Source organism: Drosophila hydei, unplaced genomic scaffold (assembly GCF_003285905.1).
Source record: "Drosophila hydei strain 15085-1641.00,03,60 unplaced genomic scaffold, DhydRS2 tig00000232-arrow-arrow-pilon, whole genome shotgun sequence".
NCBI lineage: Eukaryota > Metazoa > Arthropoda > Insecta > Diptera > Drosophilidae > Drosophila > Drosophila hydei.
Window position 1 is genome coordinate 244,945 of NW_022045690.1, and position 20,821 is coordinate 265,765.

Consider the following 20,821-nt stretch of genomic DNA (forward strand, 5'->3'; position numbering starts at 1 on the left):
TCACTCCAAAATAGTTTAAAATGTGATTTTAAAATAATTAAATTATTTATTTATTATTTATTTATAGAATTAATTTAATTTATAAATATATATATAAATTTCTTTGTCTACTTTTCATCTCTTCATTAACCATTGCTTAGCTAGGTGATTTGACATGTCGAGACAGCAGACAGCTTTCGAGAACACTTTTCCCCGCTGGGAACACTTAAACTTGCCTATGCCCCTCCAATATTGCAAGTAGATCTGCCTCTCCAAGTTGATCTGAACAATGCACCACATATACAACGCATTTACAACTGTGGAATATTTAGTCAGCAATTGCAATCGACTTATCGAATGTATTTTTTTCACATTTATCATGGTGTTTGGGAAAAACCTCTTTCACGCCTGCGATAGGCGAGCCAAAAGCTAGCCAATTCATTTTGTTTGCACAGAATGTTATCTGGAACTTATTGCGAATGTCATTCCAGAGTATTTATATAGATAAATATACATATGTGTATCATATATATGTATATAGACATATATGTATATACATATATAGATATATACGACATAAAGCATGGACAAAAGCCTATATATTAGAAAGTTCACGTTCAAAACAACAAATGATGCATAAGTTAGAGTATTTATAGGTCGGGTTTTCCCATGCTTTGCCGCTGTTATCTATTTAACACTCAAATTACAGTGTGAAGCGATGCGTAATTGAGTTTGTTTTATTTTCCATTATGATATGTTATAACAAAGGTTGTATTAATTACTCTGCTGTGATTACGCTAGTCGTCATTTGACTTAAACAGGGCCCTCAGCAAATATGTCAAAGGGCTTTGCTCTTTGTAATTAAACACATGTCGATAAAGCACAAGATATAAATATTAATTATATATCCAATTTGAATGTGAGATTTATTTGTGTATCAATAATAGTTTTGCCCATAAAGATTACTTAATTCTAATAAATTATATACTTATTTTTATATAATATTTATTATGTTTAAATATTTTTTAATTTTAAATTAATTACACAGTTTATTTTTATTCAGTTTTTTTTGGTTTTAAAGAAAAGTGCAGAATTTTTTAACTAAATCGTCAGATAAACATGAAGTCATAGAGAATTTACTCAAATTTGGTATTAGAAATGTGCTTTAGACCCTGCTCTAAGACAGTTTTGGCTTGATTGTTTTTTTGTAAATCACAAACTTTAAAATGTATAAAATAAAATTAAAAATTTTTTCTTTTTAAACAAAGAAACCTGTCAAATGCCACAATGAGTATAAAACAAATTTTAAAATAAATTAAAATTGACAAAAATGTTGGACTCGAATTCCTCATTTAAATTGCAAAATAAAACTCAATTAAATAATTATTAAACAGAGAATTTGGCCAACATTTAATACACCTTTGTTTGGCAATTGCAAAATGCAAATCGCATCATTAAATTTAATTATTTTAGCTTAACAAGCGTAAAGCAAGTCTAGATAAATAATTGTTTGGCTTGACTAAAGTGCAATTAGATTTATATATATATATATATATATATATATGTATATATATATATTTATTATAATTTTGCACATTAGAAAACTCCCATCCAAAAATGATACAGAATTATTTGCTTTGGTTTGTTTTATTTATAATATTTATTTTACAGTGCGAAACGATTAGTTAGACTTTTTTTTACACTTTTTCTGTTTTATATTTTTTTTGTTGTTTGTATAACTTGTTTTTCTTTATTGAAGATATATATTATAGAAGATATATAATATATATAAATATATATATATTAGTTGGTTAATGCAAAGTATAGGAAAATAATGGTCGTAGTCGAACAACATTTCAATAAGCATGGAGGCAGTGCTGCAGGCCAGCAGATTAGCTGCTCATTGCTTGTCCTTGCCCTCGGCCTTGCCCTTGTCGTTGCCCTTGCCCTTGCCCTTGTGGCCATGCTTGTCGTGCTTGTTGGAGCTGTTATTTGACGGCGGGGCCGAATGCCAGAACAGATCAAACGAGTTAAAAGCTGAAGAATTTGGGTCGAAGCCATCAGATAGCCATTTTTCGGCACTGTGACGAGGATGGGGTCCATGATGGGGTCCATGATGGGGTCCATGATGGGGTCCATGATGGGGTCCATGATGGGGTCCATGATGGGGTCCATGGTGGGGACCATGATGCGATCTATGATGGTGTCCATGGTGAGGCCCATGATGAGAGCCACGATGGTGACCGTGTCCGTGTCCATGTTCACGACTCTGATCCTTATCGTTAGCAGATTTAGATCTAGACCTAGAACTGGAGCTGGAACTGGAGCTGGAGCTGGAGCTGGAGCTGGAGCTGGAGCTGGATTTGGAGCGGCTCACTCGACGCTCATGGTGACCACCCGTGTGGCCATCTCCGTGTCCGTGTCCGTGGCTGTGGCTGTGGCTGCGCTTGTCTCCCCTGTCTCCCCTGCTGTGATGGGCGCCATGTTTGCCACGTGAAGCACAGCGCGACTTAGATCTCGATCGGTGTCTCGGCCATGCCATGCGCGTCTCCTGAGCCCACGGCAGGTCGCCGTTCCGAAAAAACTGCTGCTCCATCATTGGCCAGGGGCAGCCACCGAAGCCGCCTCGGGCCATAAAATTGTGGGGTCCAAAGTGATGGGGACCGAAACCGTGATGGGGGCCATGACCGTGATGGGGACCATGGCCGTGATGGGGACCATGGCCGTGCCTATGGCCATGATGTCCATGCCGGCGCCAGTGCGAAGGCGACCTGGAACGCTCGCGTCGGCCATGATGACGATGGCCATGTCGTCTAGGCCAACCATAGCAGCCGCGTCCAAAGTTCTGCTCCGAGCCGGAGCTCGAGCTGCTGGAAGAGCTGCTCGAGGAGCTCGAGGAGCTGGAGGAGCTCGAAGAGCTGGAAGTGGAGCTGACACTGTTGGAGCGGCTGCGTGGCTGCTCGTTTTGATCCTGGCTCTGGTTTGGCTGCTCCTTTTGCTGCTTCTTGGCCTGTTTCTTGGCCTGCTTCTTCAGCTGCTTCTTCTCGCGCCTTCGCTGCTTCTTGGCCCGCTTGCACTGACGCCTCTCGGCCTTGGCCTGCTCGGCGGCCAGCTGCTCCATGGCCTGCTGCAGCATGCGCTGCGCCTTGTACGCCTTCTTCATGGCCTTCCTGATGAGCTTGTTGCTCCTGTGCGGCACCGGCGGCTGCGAGGACTGCGGCTGCTCCTCCTCGAACTCAATGTCACAATCAAGGACCTCTTCCTGAGCGTCCAGCAGCTGCTCATTACGCTTAGCTGACTCAGCCATGTTTGAGAAATATGCTTCGCTTATCCTTGTGATGTTTTCGAATAACAATTGCAAGACTTCTTAGATGCGATTCAATTGGTTCTCTTGCGCTGTATCCCTGATTCTCTTTCTTTCTCTTTCTCTCTTGCTCTTTGAGTGCCCCAGAAAGCTTCAAGCTGCCAACTGATGTTGAACGCTTGCCGGCCGGCAACTTTTATACGCGTCGCTCAACGTTTGCAAACGTTTAACGCTGGCAGCGACGCCAACAGAAAGTGAGAGAGAGAGAGACAGGGAGAGAGCGAGAGCGAGATAGTGGGCGAGAGCGAGCTAAAGATAAGGATGGCGAGGGAGAGCGCTCACGCTTGACTGAGTTGTGGAGCCAGCTAATGCGTCGCAGCCAAATCGCGAGAGCTCTGGCTAAAAATAGCAAGTTTTCATGTAAACAGCTACACACACACACACACACACACACACACACGCACACATGCGTAATAAACAAGTGCAATTATATACACCTTCTCGGTTATAGACACCCATTTCTGTGTTTACCTGATTTTCTGTTTCACAATATGGTGAAATATGCAAGAGAACTTTCAAACAACCCAATGAATCAGCCAACTCGTTTTTTTGCTTTTCTTATGAAATTCCACACAAAGTTTTTCTAGTTCTAGATTCTTCTATAGATATAGATATAGATGAAGAGCTCTGGCTCTGCAAGCTTAAAAATAAAGATCAATGTAATGCTCCACAGCTCCAAAAGCGAAACCGTTCATGCACTAATTGAACTGGTTCATGTTCATGTTCGTGTTCATAATCAAGCTCATATATATTAACTGACAATCAACATAACGCTCCACAGCCACAACATATTGTACATTGGGCTATTCATGCATTAGTCAATTCAATGTCATTTGTCAGCAGTTGAGGTTAGGTTGAAAAATTGAGGTTATGCTGAATGTTTAGCTCTTTTTGCATACAATTTACTATATATATTCACTTAAATTGATCCGCTTTAGGCAACATTTCTTTTGTTTACTTTATTTCATCGCAAGCTTTGAAGCAGTTCGAACTAATTCAAGCTTCAGTAGCATTTTATTGCTTTCATTTAGATTTAAGGTCACACTGTTTTTAATTTTCGAACACTTATTCAGATAGGATTGAATCTTCGCATTTGGTTCTCATTAACTTGCAACCTCAAAAGTCCTCAAAAGTTGCAAAGAAAACAAAATATAGTAAATTATATTGAGGGATTCAGGGCACACACTGATGTAACATGTAATACAAAGCCACCCACTCGATCCTCGCTTACAAATACATATTTTCATGAGGTCACTTCACAGCTTGAATCATATTTGGGAAACATAATCATTTCCCAAACAAAGTCTTCAACTTATAACTTTGTAATGTATTTCATTATAGCACAACTAAGTATATAATAAAGGGGACAGATGAAGGTTCTTCAATACTTTGGCTGCACTTGATTATAGGGCCAACAGCTTGGGTGCACTGCAGCTGAGAGACTGAACAACACAATCTTTCAAGATGGTTCGGTTGCAGCTTAGAGAACTTATATATATTTAGAGAACCATATATATATATATATTTATATATAGACTGTCTGTGAATCAGAGGCTCAGTTTCAGACACTACAACAAACACACATGGATAGATCAATGCATCTATTACGGTACATGCTAAGCACATTAAAAGCTACTCATTTAAAAGTATCTGTATATATATGTATGTATAAGTTAACTTATAACACTTAGTTAGCTTATAACACTTAATATAAGGTATTATTCAACACTTATTATCGGGTGCTAGACAAGTTAAGGAACAGCCCTGGCAAGAGCAACTCTACTTACGCCGGTGAGGCTATGATTTGTAAAAATATAGATCAGTCTCGTGTTTTAACTCGTACTGATAGGACATGCTAAAAATTGGTGTCACATAAGTAAAACTAAAAATAGTGAATATAATAAGAAAAACCAATAAAATTAACTGTTTCGATTATTCAAAAAAGAACAATTAAAAGCAGGGTTAAAAAGCGTTCTTCCAGTAAACCGCTTAAATAAATATTCACTCCGTCATTTGCTCGTTAAATGGCTTATTTCATTGTCTGAGCCCGAGGCCAGCAATAAGAGGCACAGTCGCCTCTCAACCTAACTTTCAGTCACCACAGGACTGGAAATCATATAATTGGCGCCCAACGTGGGGCCGGACAGAACACTTATCGCATTAGTGCCAGAAAGAAGCTATACGCACAGGTCTCTCCGAGCAGCAACAGCAGCCAGTGCCAGCTGTTGATCCCTTCCAAGCACCGCCATATCCCACACAGCCATCGGCAGCGGCGGCAGCAGCAGCATTCGAGCAGCCTGCACCACCAGCCGTTCAAGAGGAACGCAAGAGCGGTGGTCTCTTCTCACTCACTAGTCTAGTGCCCACTGGCGTGTTACAGAATATTTCGGGTCTAGTGCAATCGGCCACAGGCAGAACCAACGAACCTGCGCCACCCCCACCAGCCAGCTACAATCCAGCTGATTCTGGTGGCTACTTTGACATAAGCACATCCGGCGCTGCCGTACCGCAGCCGCCTGCAAACTTTTTTACGCCTGCAGCTCCGCCTGCTGCTGCTGATTATTTTTCGCCCACTGTAGCACCACCCACTGTAGGTGGTTACATCAATCCTTCCGTAGTTGCTGCAGCTCCGTCTGTTGGTAACTTCTTTACGCCAGCACCAGCTGTTTCTGGGCAATCAACCGGTGTTCAGCCAACGCCAGCCGCGGTACCACCGACATTTACTCAGCCTGGGGCAACTGCTCCGCCAGCGACATACGCTCAGATTCCGACAGTCACCCAAGTAGCCACTGTCCCTCAGCCACTGACAGCTGCTCAAGCACCTGGTTTAATCGAGAGTACTCCAACGTTTGCACCGCCATCAGTGGCTGCAGCAACTCCCCCACCAGCGGCAGTAGCAGCACCACCACCAGCGGCAGGACCTGCACACTCCTCGTACCGCCTGCAGAAGGGTACCAGACTCTACAAGAGTCCACTGACAGCTCAGGAAACTGCAGTGCCCGCAACAGGCTTTGGCCAGCAAACAGCTTTAACAGCCACGCCCTTTGCACCCTTCGCAGCACCTGCTGCTATTTTTAATCCTTTTGGAGCACAGCCTACAGAAGTTGCCCTATTTACAGCGCCAGCTCCGTCAGCTGCACCAGCGCCAAGCCAGGAAGTTCCTCTGTTGCGGCTGCACCACCCCCAACTGGGCCAGCAACATCGCTGTTTACACCACAGGCATCGACGGGCCTCTTTCAGACTCACGAAGCAACTACATCGCTTTTTGCACCAGCACTATCCGATACACTTCAGGAGGTTCCTCTCTTTTCCAGTCCGACTAACGCAACACAAGGACTTACACCAGATACAAGCAACAACCTTTTTAAGTCACCGACTCAGAGGGAAGAGCTAAAGAGCTCTTCAAATCAAAATCAGGAGGTTACACTATTTGCACCACCGTCAACTGCACCTGTTTCGGAAGTTCCATTATTCCCAACATCACAGAGTTTGCCCATATTTTCACAAGGACCAGCAACAGCTCTATTCGCACCACAGTTGGATGCTAAGCCAGAACCACAGCAGGCAAATCTACAAGCGGAATCGTTGAGGAAATCCCCTTGTTCACGGCACCACCACCAACAGTAGAAGCAACAACTAACGAGTTCTTCGCGGCGGCAGAGCCAAGCGACTCTTCATCCATACTAGAACCAAGTCAAGAAATCCCCAAAACACCGCCAACTGCATTAATTCAAGAAGTTTCACAGCCACAGGTTGCTCCAACCGCTGTCCATCTCTGTCGGCACCTTCCACAGCTGCCGGCTCATCCTCATCCTCATCGGCAGCGGCGTCACGTCAACTGCAGCGGCCGGCATTGTCGGCAGTTGCCGCACGGCAACAGCAGCTACTGCTGAACGGCTCGCTGAAGAGCAAGACGAAGACATTTCCTGCGTATCGAGCATCGGTGCGCAGCGAGAGCGACGACAAGGAGTACAGGGCGCCTAGCAAAAAGTCGGCCGGTGTCGCAGTCGCTGGCAGCCAAGATCAGCGGCAAGAACTGTAACAATCTGCTGCACAACGCCGGCAATAAGCTAAGCGTGAGCAGCAACTCCTTCGGCCTATACGCAGCATCTGGCATCATCGCCCAAGAGCCCTGTCTCCAGCAACGGCCATCTGAACAAATACTGCCTGACGGACTTGACGCGCCGCAAGGCCGAATTCAATCGCCAGCTGAGCGCGCCGACAGACTACACACATCACTCGTCCAGTAACGGCTCATAGCATCGCTGGAGTGGTGGGACACAGTCATCACGGCCATCACGGGCACGTGCACGGCCAGTCATCGACGGCGCCAGCCACACTCAAGTCGCTGCAGCTGCACAACTTTGGTGTGCATCATCCGATGCCAAGGCTCACGTCCACGTCGGGCACCAACAGCTTCAACAGACGCCACATACGTAGGCGCAAGAGCAAGCTTAGTAAGCGCCTGCTGAACGGCGATAGCGAAGAATCAGTACGCTGCTCATACTGCTCCGTATTGAATGTGAATGAGAACGACTTGCGGATTTCATTCGAGAACACCTGCACCGACTCGCTGGTCACCGCTGCTAATATGCGACCAAGGAACCGAAATGGTGCACTTTGATGATGTGTCGTTGTACGGCACTCCGAAAGAGGAGCCATATGCTGTGCTTTAATCTGCATTGGCCTCACTCTTTGGTGGATCATCGACGCAAAGAAGTCCGCGAAGCACTTGCGAGGAGTCGTCGCTGGAATTGGGTCGGTCGAGGACGACCTTACACTTGAGGGGGGGGTAGTTAACTTATAACACTTAGTTAGCTTATAACACTTAATATAAGGTATTATTCAACACTTATTATCGGGTGCTAGACAAGTTAAGGAACAGCCCTGGCAAGAGCAACTCTACTTACGCCGGTGAGGCTATGATTTGTAAAAATATAGATCAGTCTCGTGTTTTAACTCGTACTGATAGGACATGCTAAAAATTGGTGTCACATAAGTAAAACTAAAAATAGTGAATATAATAAGAAAAACCAATAAAATTAACTGTTTCGATTATTCAAAAAAGAACAATTAAAAGCAGGGTTAAAAAGCGTTCTTCCAGTAAACCGCTTAAATAAATATTCACTCCGTCATTTGCTCGTTAAATGGCATATTTCATTGTCTGAGCCCGAGGCCAGCAATAAGAGGCACAGTCGCCTCTCAACCTAACTTTCAGTCACCACAGGACTGGAAAACATATAATTTATATATATATATATTTATATATATATATATTATAATTTATGTATTATGCAACCACTGCGCACTCGTTGTTATAATTTCAGCACAACATGAACAAAGCAAAAACAAAAAAATATATGTAGTCAGTCTGAATTGAACTGTATACGTTGCCCACTGCAGTAGAGGAACAACGTACCACAAACGTTTGCCTCGGTTCAGCTGGCGTCACTTAATGAAATCCCCCTGAAGCGGACCGAGGCCCCAAAGCCCCATAAGCTGACGGCGTCAGTGTGCGAGCGGTGGGAGCGAGAGTAAAAGAGCGATTGAACGAGAGACGCACAGATTGACAGAGAGAGAGAGAGAAAGAGAGAGAGGCAGAGCTACCAAAAGATTAACTCGAAAAGTGTGCAAAAAGCTTTGGCTGTATAACTGTGCATACTAGATAGCACAAAACTGCCTACAGTAGCGGCCATAAAATTCGAACTAGCTCTTTCGCTTTGCTTGTCGAGCAGTTTCATAGGTATAGAAGAGTTAAAGGTAATATTGAGTTGCCAAAATATTATATATAAATTAATTGAAATAATAAAAATTAATTTTAATTTTAAATTAAATGTTTTACCTATTAAGAGCTGTAAAAAAACCTAATTTTATTTTCTTATATTCTATAATATTACATATAGTTTTATTTCATTTACATTTCTCGGATCACAATCATTAAAATTCATTTGAAGTGCGCTGCTTATTTCGTACGCCACTGTAGATTGAGCCACATGCACATCCCTTCAAATATGTACAGAGCTCTTTCTGGCTATTGGAGCAACTGAATAAGTCATATGCCGCATATGAGCTTCAGATTGGGCAGGTTCTGGCTGTTGCGGCAAAAGCGTTGCCAGCCATTCCAGTGGCGGAAGCCCTCGGCAGCTTGAATGCGTTTCGCACAGGCCGCAGATTCTCGTCGAGCAGGTCTGGAATGGGGCAGAGCGTTCAGAATTGAATGGGCAGAGCAGGCCAAGCGAGGCTCACCTTCACACTTGACATTGCAAACGCCGCCACGTCGACTCTCCTGGCAGTAGCGTCCATTGATCTGAAAGAGGCCATAGCTGTGCGAGCCATTCGGATTCGTGGTCAGCTTGGCCGTCTCCAAGTCGCTCTCATGCTCCAGCAGGCATATCCCTGAAAGTGGAGAACTGAAGTCTTCGCACTGGCAACTCGCCCCATCCGCAGTCACTCACAATTGCTCAGCAGGCTGCGCTCGAAGCTGTGCTGCTCGAGCAGCTTCCTGGCCAGCTCGCAGCGCATATAGCGCTTGCTCAGCACCTGAGCAACGCCTCCCAAGCAGAGCCACAAGCTCACGTAGAACAGTGCAAGCACTGCCGATCTCATATTGCGACTGCCAGCCGGCTGTGCTCAAGCTTGAACTTGATCTCTGTTGCTGCTGCTGCTGCTGTAGACAATCGATTGCTGATAAGCCACATTTTGCGTTGTTCCAAGTGCGATGCTAACAGATCTAATTGCCGGCGGGCCTAATGGGTTCGCCGTTGGCAGCAATTCGAATGCAATGCAGTGTCTATAGAATTAATCATTAATTGATTTAGCGCTAAGTTGATGTAGCTGCTGCTGCACACTCTGTACCTTAAGTAAATCTTATCCAAGATGAAGTAGAGCTGAGTTGTTTTTAAAAAGAAAACATGTTTCGGGCAATACCCTCTATACATTTAGCATAGGGCATATTGCAGTTGACACTAGTAGAGCGCTTTAGCTCAATCAATCGCCATTCGAATACGAATACGAAAATCATTGCAGACTTCGTCATATACTTTGACCTGATTGATTATACATATATATAAATATATATATATATATAATCTATATCTTTATATGCAGCTAAATATGATTTGATTTTTTGTAAACGCTTCAGCTCAGCTCTTGGTAAGAGGCATCTACCAGTTGAGCTCACTCGACTGAGGTATTTTAACTGGTTTCTGCTAGAAATCACACAGGTAAAAAGTGCTGAAAACTTTTTCAGTTTCTAAGTTTATTCAAATAAGTTGAACATATTTCAATAAGCCAAAATCCACAATAAAAAAATATAGAAAAATTTAAAAAGTTGTGGTAAATGTGAAAATAATGTAAATATCTAACATATATACTTTTCTATATATATACATTGTATTATGTAACTTAGTGAAACTAATTACTATTTTTTTGACAACGAACATTTGGGAATATTGAGATTATTGGGAGTATATTTGGAAAAAATATGTCAATTTAAATATTCGTTTCATTTTTATCAGGTCTCATACAACAAAAAGCTCAAAAATGGTTTACTTATTATGAAAGCTTCAGAGCTTAATCTAACAAAATATTTATTCTAATACGGCTCCTTAGCTTTTCACCTCAGCGAAGCTCGAAGGCTTAACGAAAAATAAACTTATCGAAAGTGTAGACACAAACCACTAAAAAGCACGAAGCTAAGACATAAGCCAGTAAAAAGCTCATAGCTAAGACACACCTAAGACATAAACCACTAAAAAGCTCATAGCAAAGACACAAACCCTGCTGTATATATGTATGTAAAACAAAGTTTTACCGACTGCAAGATACACTGTAGTTGGTTGACAGTTTAATAGCTTCCAGGGCAGTAACGCGCGCGGAAAAAATTATTATTTTATCTTTAATCAATAATATTTGATTTCTACATATAACTGATTCCAAAAAAAAAATGATATATTTTCGTTTCATATATGTGCGGCCAAAATTAGGTAAAAATCTACAAGCCAATATACTCTTTATCACTAAGGAACAGAGTATTTTTGAAGAGAGCGGAAAATAAACTCACGAGCCGAAATAATTTCGAAAGTTAAACTCGCCGATCGAAAAAATATTATTGCAGCCGAAATATGAAGAATTATTGAGAAAATTTTCAATCATATGAAAATTCAGAGAATTTTCTACCGTTTGCAGTATAAACTGTATTCAATCCAAGGCAGCAAACAAGTTTAAATTGAATATTAAAATTTCTCTCTTGTGAAAAATTTGAATTTTTTTTTTATTTCTAACGAATTTTCACCTGTTTTCAATACGAAAAAATACGACGATGTTATGTTTCAGCTTTAAAGCTTATTTTGCTCATGTTTTCATAAGCCAAATATTTTATTTTTGAAAAAAAAAATATTTTTTATATTAGTAAAAATAAAAAATATATATGCAAATATATTTATTTATATTTAAAAAAACTCTCACAAATATACGAATTTAGGATTTGAAATTAATTTTTGAATTTTATGATCATGTGACCTGTAAATCCTTTTCATAAGTAAATTGCTTACTCTAAAAATCAAGTATAAGTTTCTAAAGTGATAATATCCATTTTATAATTCATCTAATTCACATATATATCATACGATTCACATTTCAGATAATCTTTTAAAATACTGTGAGCGATCTTAGCGTCGAGTCGATATTTATTCATAAATATTTGAAGCCAGCTTTGGTTATACATATTTCAGTACGTAGAAAACTTTACTTATTATTCAAATATATTTTCTATATAATGCGTAAGCATAGTTCAGTTGAATTGGGCTTGCAATGAGATCTGCTGCTGATAGAACTGGGGAATTCTTGAAACAGCCATGCAAACAACCCGCTCACATTTCGAGTGCTCAATGTTATCAGTTGGCTCATTTGTAATAATCAGCAAATATTTGACCTGAGGCGTGCCTAAATGTGTAAAGCTTCAATAAATAATTATTTATTTGTTATTGTTTTTCTATTATATTATATCGGCATTCAAATCTTGAATATTACGTACAGTTGGGGGACTCGAATTCAAAACTTTTGAATTCAAATATTTTCGAAAAGGAAATTCTTCAAGCTTTATAATGGATCTATGCACAGGGTGTCAGTCAAGCTTAAGGCAAATATATAAATTTCATACAACAATATTTATTTTATGATCAGAAAAAATTAAAAAGAATTTACCAAATCTGTACATTTAAACATAATTAGATATATTACGATATTTTCGCATTATTTTAATAATATTTATTAAATTTTTTATATATATTTTAATTTTATATTTTATATCTTTAAAAATTTGACTATATTTTTTTTAGATTTTTGAATATATTTATATATGTATTGATATATTTATTTATAATATAAAAATCAACTTTTTTTCCTTTTTTTTCATATAGCAATATTTTTTTATCAACCTATATTTTCGCTAGAATCCTTAAATTTATTTATTATAATTTCGAACGAGCTTAACTCAAAATCGAAAATTTTTCGAACAAAAAGTTGTGAGAATATTTTCCACTCTGCATATCTACGAACATATATACAGTTTTTCGAACTCGGATTTTCCTTCACACACAGACATTTTATCGATTTACAGGGATGCTATCAAAACTCTAGATATATCCTAACTTATTTAAAATTTTTGCGATAGTAATAAAAGTTATTTATATTTATGTTTTACTTTGATTTGCACAGATTTTAACAGGTCCCAGGCTATGTCTACAGATGGAATAAAACCTTACGAAGATCTATTTTCAAAATTTGATTGTAATATCTGACAGATTAAATAGGAAAATCAGCTTTTAGCTAAGCGGAAAATAGTTCTTAACAATATCTTCAATGAGATTGCTGAGGTATTTATGGCATAGGCTATTTTAGGCAAAACTGTTTCAAAACAATAGTTACTTATTTAATTCAATGATACAGATTAATACTTTTCAAATATATTGCAACAGAACTGCCATCTCTAGATGCGAACTAGTTCTCCTTATTACGTGGATGGTTCCAGTGCAAGCGAAGCTTTTGCAGCAGCCCTTAAAGCACATATAGAGCACCTGCTGCTGCTACACACACACATAGAGCTACACACACACATAGAGCTACACACACTCATACACACCCACTCACATAAAGCCGCACACACACATGAATTTCCATCCCCTGTGGCAAGTGGCAGTGGCGTTTCGCACTTAATATCGATTCGATGGGGAGGCGCATGCGCCGTCTGCCGTAAGCTGTGGTTCGAGGTCGAAGTCGATGGCAAAGTTCCGAGTCCGAGAACCGAGAACCGGGAACCAGGAACCGAGTCCGCCAAAGGCAACGAGTTATCCGTCCAACCAGCGCCAGTTGCAGTCGTTTGTGAGCGTTCGCAGCGCTAGGTACTCATCAAGTTTCCTGGTGCATTCGAAGCATTACTGTGACTGAACAGCACAAGGTTGTCAACCTGCTCACACACATACACTCACACATATACAAAAGACAGAGAGAGAGAGAGAGCGAGAGGCAGACAGAGAGAGCGTAAGATAAAGAGAGGAAGGCAGCTAAAGGACTTGAGCGAGTGCCAGTTACGATTTCTACAAGCCACAAAGCAGCAGACAGAGAACGAGAAAGAGTGAGAGAGAGAGAGAGAAAGAGAGTAAAATACTAAATTTTTTTTGCTCGTGTCTTGTGTCGGCATTAAAATTGTTGTTGTATTTGATTATGTTTTTTTTTCGAGTGCGTGTCGAAATCAATGAACGAGAAACACATAAACAAAGTGCAAAGTAAAAGGCTGTGAAATAAAGCAAAACACAAAAGCAAAAAGAAAAAAAACTAGAAACAAATTTATTTGTTGTGCAAAAAAAGAAACAATTTTTTTTCTCTGTCTTCGATTTAAAATTTCGGTTTTTTTCTAGTGGCGCAAGGAGTGAACGCGAGAGAGAGAGAGAGAGAGCGTGTGTGTGTGTGATTCTGTATGTGCTTGTGCGTGCGCAGTTCATCCAGATGAAACCAGAGAGTGAGCGAGAGTGGGCGAGAGAGAGAGAGAGAGAGTGGCTAAATGTGGGTTGTGCTAGCGACGTAAAACTGTAGTCCAACTAACTGCAGCTGTTTTTCTATGAGTAGCAACTGCGAATAGTCTTATCCGAATGGGCTTATTGCCGAACTCCTAACATACAGACCAGTCACATATGCATACATATATAGGGTATAAGTAAATCGACTCGATTCAGTCTTGAGCCAGGGTCTACGCAGAGTTATGTGCAGTTAGTCGAGAGCAGCGAGTGTAGACCATAGCGAGTGGCGAGAAGTCTCCAAGTAGAGAGTTGAGTGTAGAGTCTTCCACTCTCTCTCTCTCTCCCTCTCTCTCTGTCTCGATTGTTCTCTCATATATGCTCTGCTTATTTGACGCGAGCTTCTACTACGTTCTACAATCAAATACTACTACGCACACACATACATACACACACGCACACACGCACACATACACACACTATTCCGCTGCATAGTTTTTTGGGAGCAGCGCAAAGAATCGAGCAACATCAACAACAAAAACTTTGATCGTTGGTTGCGCTTTCGCTTCTTTGCGCCTCTCCTTTGCTATTATCATTCTTAACGCCATTTGCTCTACATTGTATTATTTTTTTTATTGTTTTCATATTTGTGCAGTTGCAGTTGCAGTTGCAGCCAACAGTGGACACAAAGTGTAAACGAAACACCCAAAGAAACCGAAAACAAAAGCCGTTTGGACACAGCGCTTGGCCAAAAAGTGCTAAAAACAACAACTAAAAAACCAAAAAAAAAACTAAAAAAACCCACAAAAATAATAATAATAATGTGCGCCTCGCTGCGTCGTAATTTGTTGCTGCGTAGCCTTTGGGCAGCCGTCGTGCTCATTGGCACTGTGCAGGTGAGTCATGCAACACCAAAATCCTGACACGCACACACACTCACACACACGCACACAGAGACACACTCGAGCAGCTCTAAGCGAGCCGCAAAATATGCCAGCGAAAAAGAGACTCAGTTCTCGCCGCTTGTCCTTACACAAACACACACACACACACAATCATACACACACGCACAGCTGAACGCGAGTGTGCGCAAATATTGGCTTAATTGAACGGTTTTTCTTTCGTTTGTCTTTTTTTTTTTTTTGGTGGGTTTTTGTTTTGGATAGCCACCCGCCAGCCGCCAGCCGCCAACCGTCGCAACACTTACACAACACGCAACTTGAGCAATTTGCATATGAAAGTCGCACCTGCTGGCCAGCAGGTGTCCACTAACAACTCATTAACTAATGATGACTATTGCGAAAACTGTTAAGCCAGGCGCAGCGCTGATTGCTCGAGCACAACTTTGCTGACAACACCTCCAACTTCTATTCCTTGTTGCCATGACACACAAGCGGCTTACACACACACACACACACACATACGCACACTGAGCGGCTCAGAGCTGAGTGCTTAAGCTAGCTTACAAAACGTAGCTCTGCTACGGCTCGAGATTTGAGATTCGAGCTTCGAAGAGTCTTAAACGGCTCATCGATTGCTTGGCTTAAGCAGTCGCTGTGCAAAATGCTATTCAAATGAATTTTAAAGAAATTTGTTGTTGTTGTTGTTGTTGTTGTTGTTGCTGCCTGGGCTGCACGTAAAAACCTCAAAACAATTTGCGCAAAAATGATATAATACAAAAATGATATAATATAATACGAACGTAGATACGCTGAAACAAAAACTAAAACCTATCAAACTTACAAGCACACACAACTACACACACACTCACACACACATTGAAAATTCTATAATACGAGCGGGGGCGAGTGCAAGTTTTTAAGGGCTGCCAACAACTAAGCTGATTTATAAGCTGGCCAGCTGCTGCAACCGTTTCAGGTTCTCTTGCCAACCGACCAAGCAGCCAACCACCCAACCACCCAACCACCCAGCCAGCCAGCCACCCAGCCACCCACGTTGGCTACCTTGTTGTGTGAGCTGCTTGCAATTTGTTTTGCCTTGCAATGTTCTCCTAGCTGCATATCCTTTTGAGAGTGTGTGTGTGTGTGTGTGTGCTGCCTGATACCTTAATGCCGCTATTCATGTTGGTCTTTGTTGCTAGCAATTTATGAGTAGTGACCCAGGGCACAGGCCTCTAGCTGTCACTGTTGGCCAACCATTTGCAGGCACTGTATCCATATTTACCCACCGCCCACCGCCCCCCGCCCCCCACTGCACCACACCAGCGCTCACACGTCGCTCAGTCAGCGAGCCGTCAACATTTGCCGTGCACGTTATCAGAGCCAACGCATCGGCGTTTTTTTGTGGTTGTTGTCGGTGGTTGCTTACGTACAACTTGCATTGCGAGTGGTTGGCTTCACGTATTTTCCAGTTGTTTTCTGTATTTTATTTTTTTCGCCTTTCTTGCGTCCTTTATATATATTGCTTCAAAGGACTCGTCGCACGCGCGTGTCTGACTCATGCACAGACGGTCACGAGGCGCAATCTGCAATATGTCCAGGCCCAAAGAGCCGTCAGTCCATCGACAGGCTGAAGCTCGCTGCTCGCTGCTCGCTGCTCGCACAACCCATACAAAATCCGAGGCGTCTATATTCAAGTGCTTCTGGTTCAGAGCTGGGTGGGAGCGAGGGGTGGGTTGGCCATTTGATTGTCGGTCTAAAACAACGGTACAATACTGTTAGCTGTCAATTCGTAGAACGGTTGGCCGGGCAACCCCCTTGGCCATGTTTACTGCAACTCAGCAAAACTTGCTCCAGCTGCCCATTTGTGGCTTTAATTCACAATTGCTTTAATGCGCATTATGAATCGCATGGCTCGAAACTAGTTTCAGTTGTTGGCAAACCACATAAAGTTCTTAATTGGCTGGCTTAGTTGAGCCTGGGCTTCGCAGCGAGACCCACTAAGCTCGTTAGCATTTAATGCTTATCGAGCTTGAATCATCATCATATGAATTCTTGCATGACTTGCTCACTGCTTCTGGCAGCAGCTCTGAGCAAGGCTTCCAAGCAGCCAGGTCTTAGCTTAGTCACTTTCTTTAGTTGTAGCTTGATTTAGCCATTGAAGAGCTGTCGCACCACTTGCTCAGCTGCGCTGCATCTGCTCTGAATCAGATCGCAGCTGCCGATGATCATCGTGCATCATCGCCCGAGAGGTGTCCTTAAATTGAAGTTACTTAACTTTAAGCTAGCTCAGAGTCCGGCTAAGCTGTTTGTCGACTAATCGAAGCTGTTTATCTTATATTTAAATTTGACATGCCCAGACACATGATTTTCTCCCCACTTTCTCACTTGTTTTGCACTGCAAGCTGGAAAATCTCTGGCTGTGGCTGTGGCTGTGGCTTGCAGCAGCTCGAAGCTAAGCAGCTTTGCCCTAAGTGTTGCTAACCACATATCACTACATATATATATATATCTGTTTATTTCTGCATATTTGTGAAGGAGTCCATTGTGTGCCTGGCCACCGCTAATGATGAGCAAGTGCACAATTTGTGCTGCTCGGGCATATCGAATGGAGAGCGCCATTCACCAATGATTTAAGGAAAGCATAGGAAAAACTTGACTGCAGTTAATGCGTGGTTTGCCGTCAACTAGTTGTTGGTGCTATCAATATCGACTGCCTGGCTCTCTGCTTCAGCATTTGATAAACTCTTTCACGCTCTCTCGCTGTCGCTGTCGTCCTGTGTGCTCCTTTGCGTTTGCATTTAATCATGGTTGGCCGGACGTTCGCATTTATTGCATGCACTTAGTCACTTGCACAGCACTTGCAGCTCATCGGGCCCCTTGGGCCGCCACCCTTGTGCTGTTAGCATTTATCAGGCTTGGCAATGCCAAACAACTTGGTCAGCAGCGCTGTCGTTTGCTGGCTCACTGACGATTGTCCTCGTCCACATTGACATCCACTTTGCTGGCGTCGTCGTTGCTGTTGTTGTTGTCGTCTTTTGCTGTTCGTGCACATTCATAAAATGTGGTGTCACAGTCCACACACCCATGCACCCACTAGCCCACAGGCAAACAGACAGACAGACGGACAGACAGACTGTCGCACACAGGGAGGAACACAGATGGACTGTGCACTGACCCCACTTCCTTTCTATTTCCCGTGCCAGAGCTGAAATCCTTTTGCGTTTTCTTTTCGCCTTTGCTTGCCCTGCCTTTAGCTTTTGCTGGCTATGTCCTTCAGCCGCAATTCGAATTCTTAACTCGACTCGCCTCGCCTCGCCTCGCCTCACCTCGACTCACCTCGACTCATCTCAACTCGCCTCGCTTCGACTCGTTTCGATTCGTTTGGTTTCGTTAGGTTTTCGTTTTGGTTTGGCTTTGAATTCGTTGCGCCATTTGCTTCGCTTTATTTGTCTTCTTATTTTTTCCCCTGCCTTTGAGCAGAGTTTCTCTTTTTTTCTGCTTTTTTTCTTGTACGTTAGCTGGGAATGCCATGTTGCTAGCCCGCTGCCAGTTAGTCAGTCTTCCCTTTATCATATCTGAACCCATATCCAGTTACAAAGCGTTAACGCTTCAATGATTTTTTCGATTATGCATTTTGTTCATTTCAACGTTGACACAAAGGCGCTAACCCCGACCCCTGCCCATTGCTCCTGCCCAGCCAGCCAGCTAGCCAAGCGCAATGGCTTTGTTTTAGGCTAATGTCATAGCCAAAGCCGAGGCGAAAGCCAAAGCCAAAGTCAGTTTCATAGCCGCAATCCCGACCAGCCAGGCAGCCAGGGGCCCAGGTCCTGCCCGAGCCATAGGCCATAAAAATAGAATCGAGCTGGTTTTTTCCCTTTTTCCTTCTATTTCTTTTGTGTTGCAGTGGAATAAGATGTTATTGAAACGGTATTGGTGGCAAGAACTTTTGCAATTGCTGCCGTTTGTGCTGCGAGCCCTCCTTCCGCTTGCCTCGATCAAACACAAATGCTGGGGCTCATGGGTCAACAACACTTGTCCTGCGGCCGACGCTAGGCGACGGCTCTTCAGCTAAGCCCAAGTCGATGCCGTGCGGCCGTTGCTGCTGCTGTCCTCCATAATCATCGTGCAGCTGCTGCGGATGACGATGCTGCTGATGAGTCACACAATTAAACAAATGAAGCAAACGGTTTGCGAGAGCTAAAGGTGCGCAGCGAGTGGCGCCCGGGGACCGGGGCCAAGTAAACGAACCGAAAGACATGACAAGATAAGAAATTTAATTGTCTCTGCTTGGCGACAATTAAATGCCCTTCCCTAATACAATAGACAATTGGTAGCTTAGGCTAAGCTGTTGACTGATTTATCTGATGGCAGTAGATAATGGTGAGAGAGAGGGCGAGAGAGAGAGAGAGAGGGAGAGAAGAACAGAGAGAGAGATAGAAGAACAGAGAGAGAGAGAGAGAGATAGAGATAGAGAGAGGGGGAAGGATAGAGAAAGACAGAGAGAGATACTTAGCGAGATACAGAGGGAGGGAGATAGATATAGTGAGAGAGAGAGAAGATCAGAGAAAGAAAGAGAGAGAGAGATAGATATAGAGAGAGGGGGAAGAATATAGAGAAATGAGTATAGAAAGATAGAGACAGAGAGATAGACACAGAGAGAGAGAGACACATAGAGAGAGACAGAGAGAGATACAAAGCGAGATACACAGGCATCTCTCTCCCTCGAGAGATAGTGAGAGAGAGATAAACAGAGAGATACAGAAAGACAGACAGAGCAAGAGACAGAGAAAGGAAGACAAAGGGAGAGAAAGAAATAGAGGGAGAGAGAGAGATAGAGAAAGAATGACAGAAAGAGACATAGATAGGGGTATAGCTTATTTAGTATAGACAGTTGTTAGACAGACAGATAGAGGACTATGGCTATAGGCGCTGACTAGTCATACCGATCAAGAATATATATTTATATATTCCTTATTGATTCACAGAAGTCGACTCTCCAATTAAATTCGAATGTTCTCGAAAGGAGTATAATTAAAATACATTTGGCAAGCATAAATAGCGAAATCGGTGGCGAACAAACGAACGGAGACACACACACACACACACATACACACACATACACACACATACACACACACACACACACACACATATATATATTCACAGAAATTTTACGGTACAAGTTTTGCGTTTGAAGTGCCAAGTAGAAAAAGCGAACAAGAGAAAGGGAGAGAGAGAGAGGGAGAGAGAGAGAGAGAGAGTGGCAAGCGAACGCCACGTCGCCATTTTGCTAAGCTACAAAAGAAAAAAAAAGGGTGGACCCACAAAGTGTAACAGCAGCGAGGTGCGACGCAGCATGGCGTGGCGTGGCGTGGCGTGGCGTGGCTAGGCGTTCAGCTAATGCAAACAGTAGCTGCTAAAAGTGGGTGGACGCGGGCCTCATTGATGATAGCCTGCGCTGAAAGAAGCTGCTCAAGCTGAAAATAAAAGTTCGTCCGATTTCGTTCGTCTGGTTTGTTTGTATTGCGCGTCGCTATAAGCTATAAGTATATATACATATGTAT

The 20,821-nt window shown here is 42.5% G+C and overlaps 3 protein-coding genes across 11 annotated transcripts in view; 1 reads left to right on the forward strand and 2 right to left on the reverse strand.

Annotated features, from left to right (window-relative positions):
• Nucleotides 1–1,767: 1,767 nt before the first annotated feature.
• Nucleotides 1,768–3,469, reverse strand: LOC111597508 (transcription initiation factor TFIID subunit 1). The gene has a single exon (XM_023312279.2). It carries the CDS (start codon nucleotides 3,284–3,286, stop codon nucleotides 1,880–1,882), a length of 1,407 nt encoding a protein of 468 aa, XP_023168047.2. The 5' UTR covers nucleotides 3,287–3,469; the 3' UTR covers nucleotides 1,768–1,879.
• Nucleotides 3,470–9,269: 5,800 nt separating this feature from the next.
• On the reverse strand, nucleotides 9,270–9,967 carry LOC111597463 (lysozyme). Its single transcript, XM_023312215.2, is given in 4 exon segments — nucleotides 9,270–9,508; nucleotides 9,511–9,531; nucleotides 9,590–9,739; nucleotides 9,799–9,967. Coding segments are annotated over 4 exon segments (435 nt in total). The 5' UTR covers nucleotides 9,950–9,967; the 3' UTR covers nucleotides 9,270–9,395.
• Nucleotides 9,968–13,700: 3,733 nt separating this feature from the next.
• LOC111597367 (amyloid-beta-like protein) overlaps nucleotides 13,701–20,821 on the forward strand; it is a 60,011-nt gene continuing 52,890 nt past the window's right edge. For 7 of the 9 annotated variants that reach the window (XM_023312026.2, XM_023312058.2, XM_023312085.2 and 4 more), the window contains exons 1-2: nucleotides 13,705–13,799; nucleotides 15,011–15,251. In XM_023312026.2, the coding sequence (XP_023167794.2) occupies nucleotides 15,177–15,251 (75 nt within the window). In that variant the 5' untranslated portion in view covers nucleotides 13,705–13,799; nucleotides 15,011–15,176. Of the gene's footprint in view, nucleotides 13,800–13,856; nucleotides 13,883–15,010; nucleotides 15,252–20,821 lie in introns of those variants that run through there. The other 2 variants (XM_023312033.2, XM_023312041.2) reach the window with 2 other exon arrangements.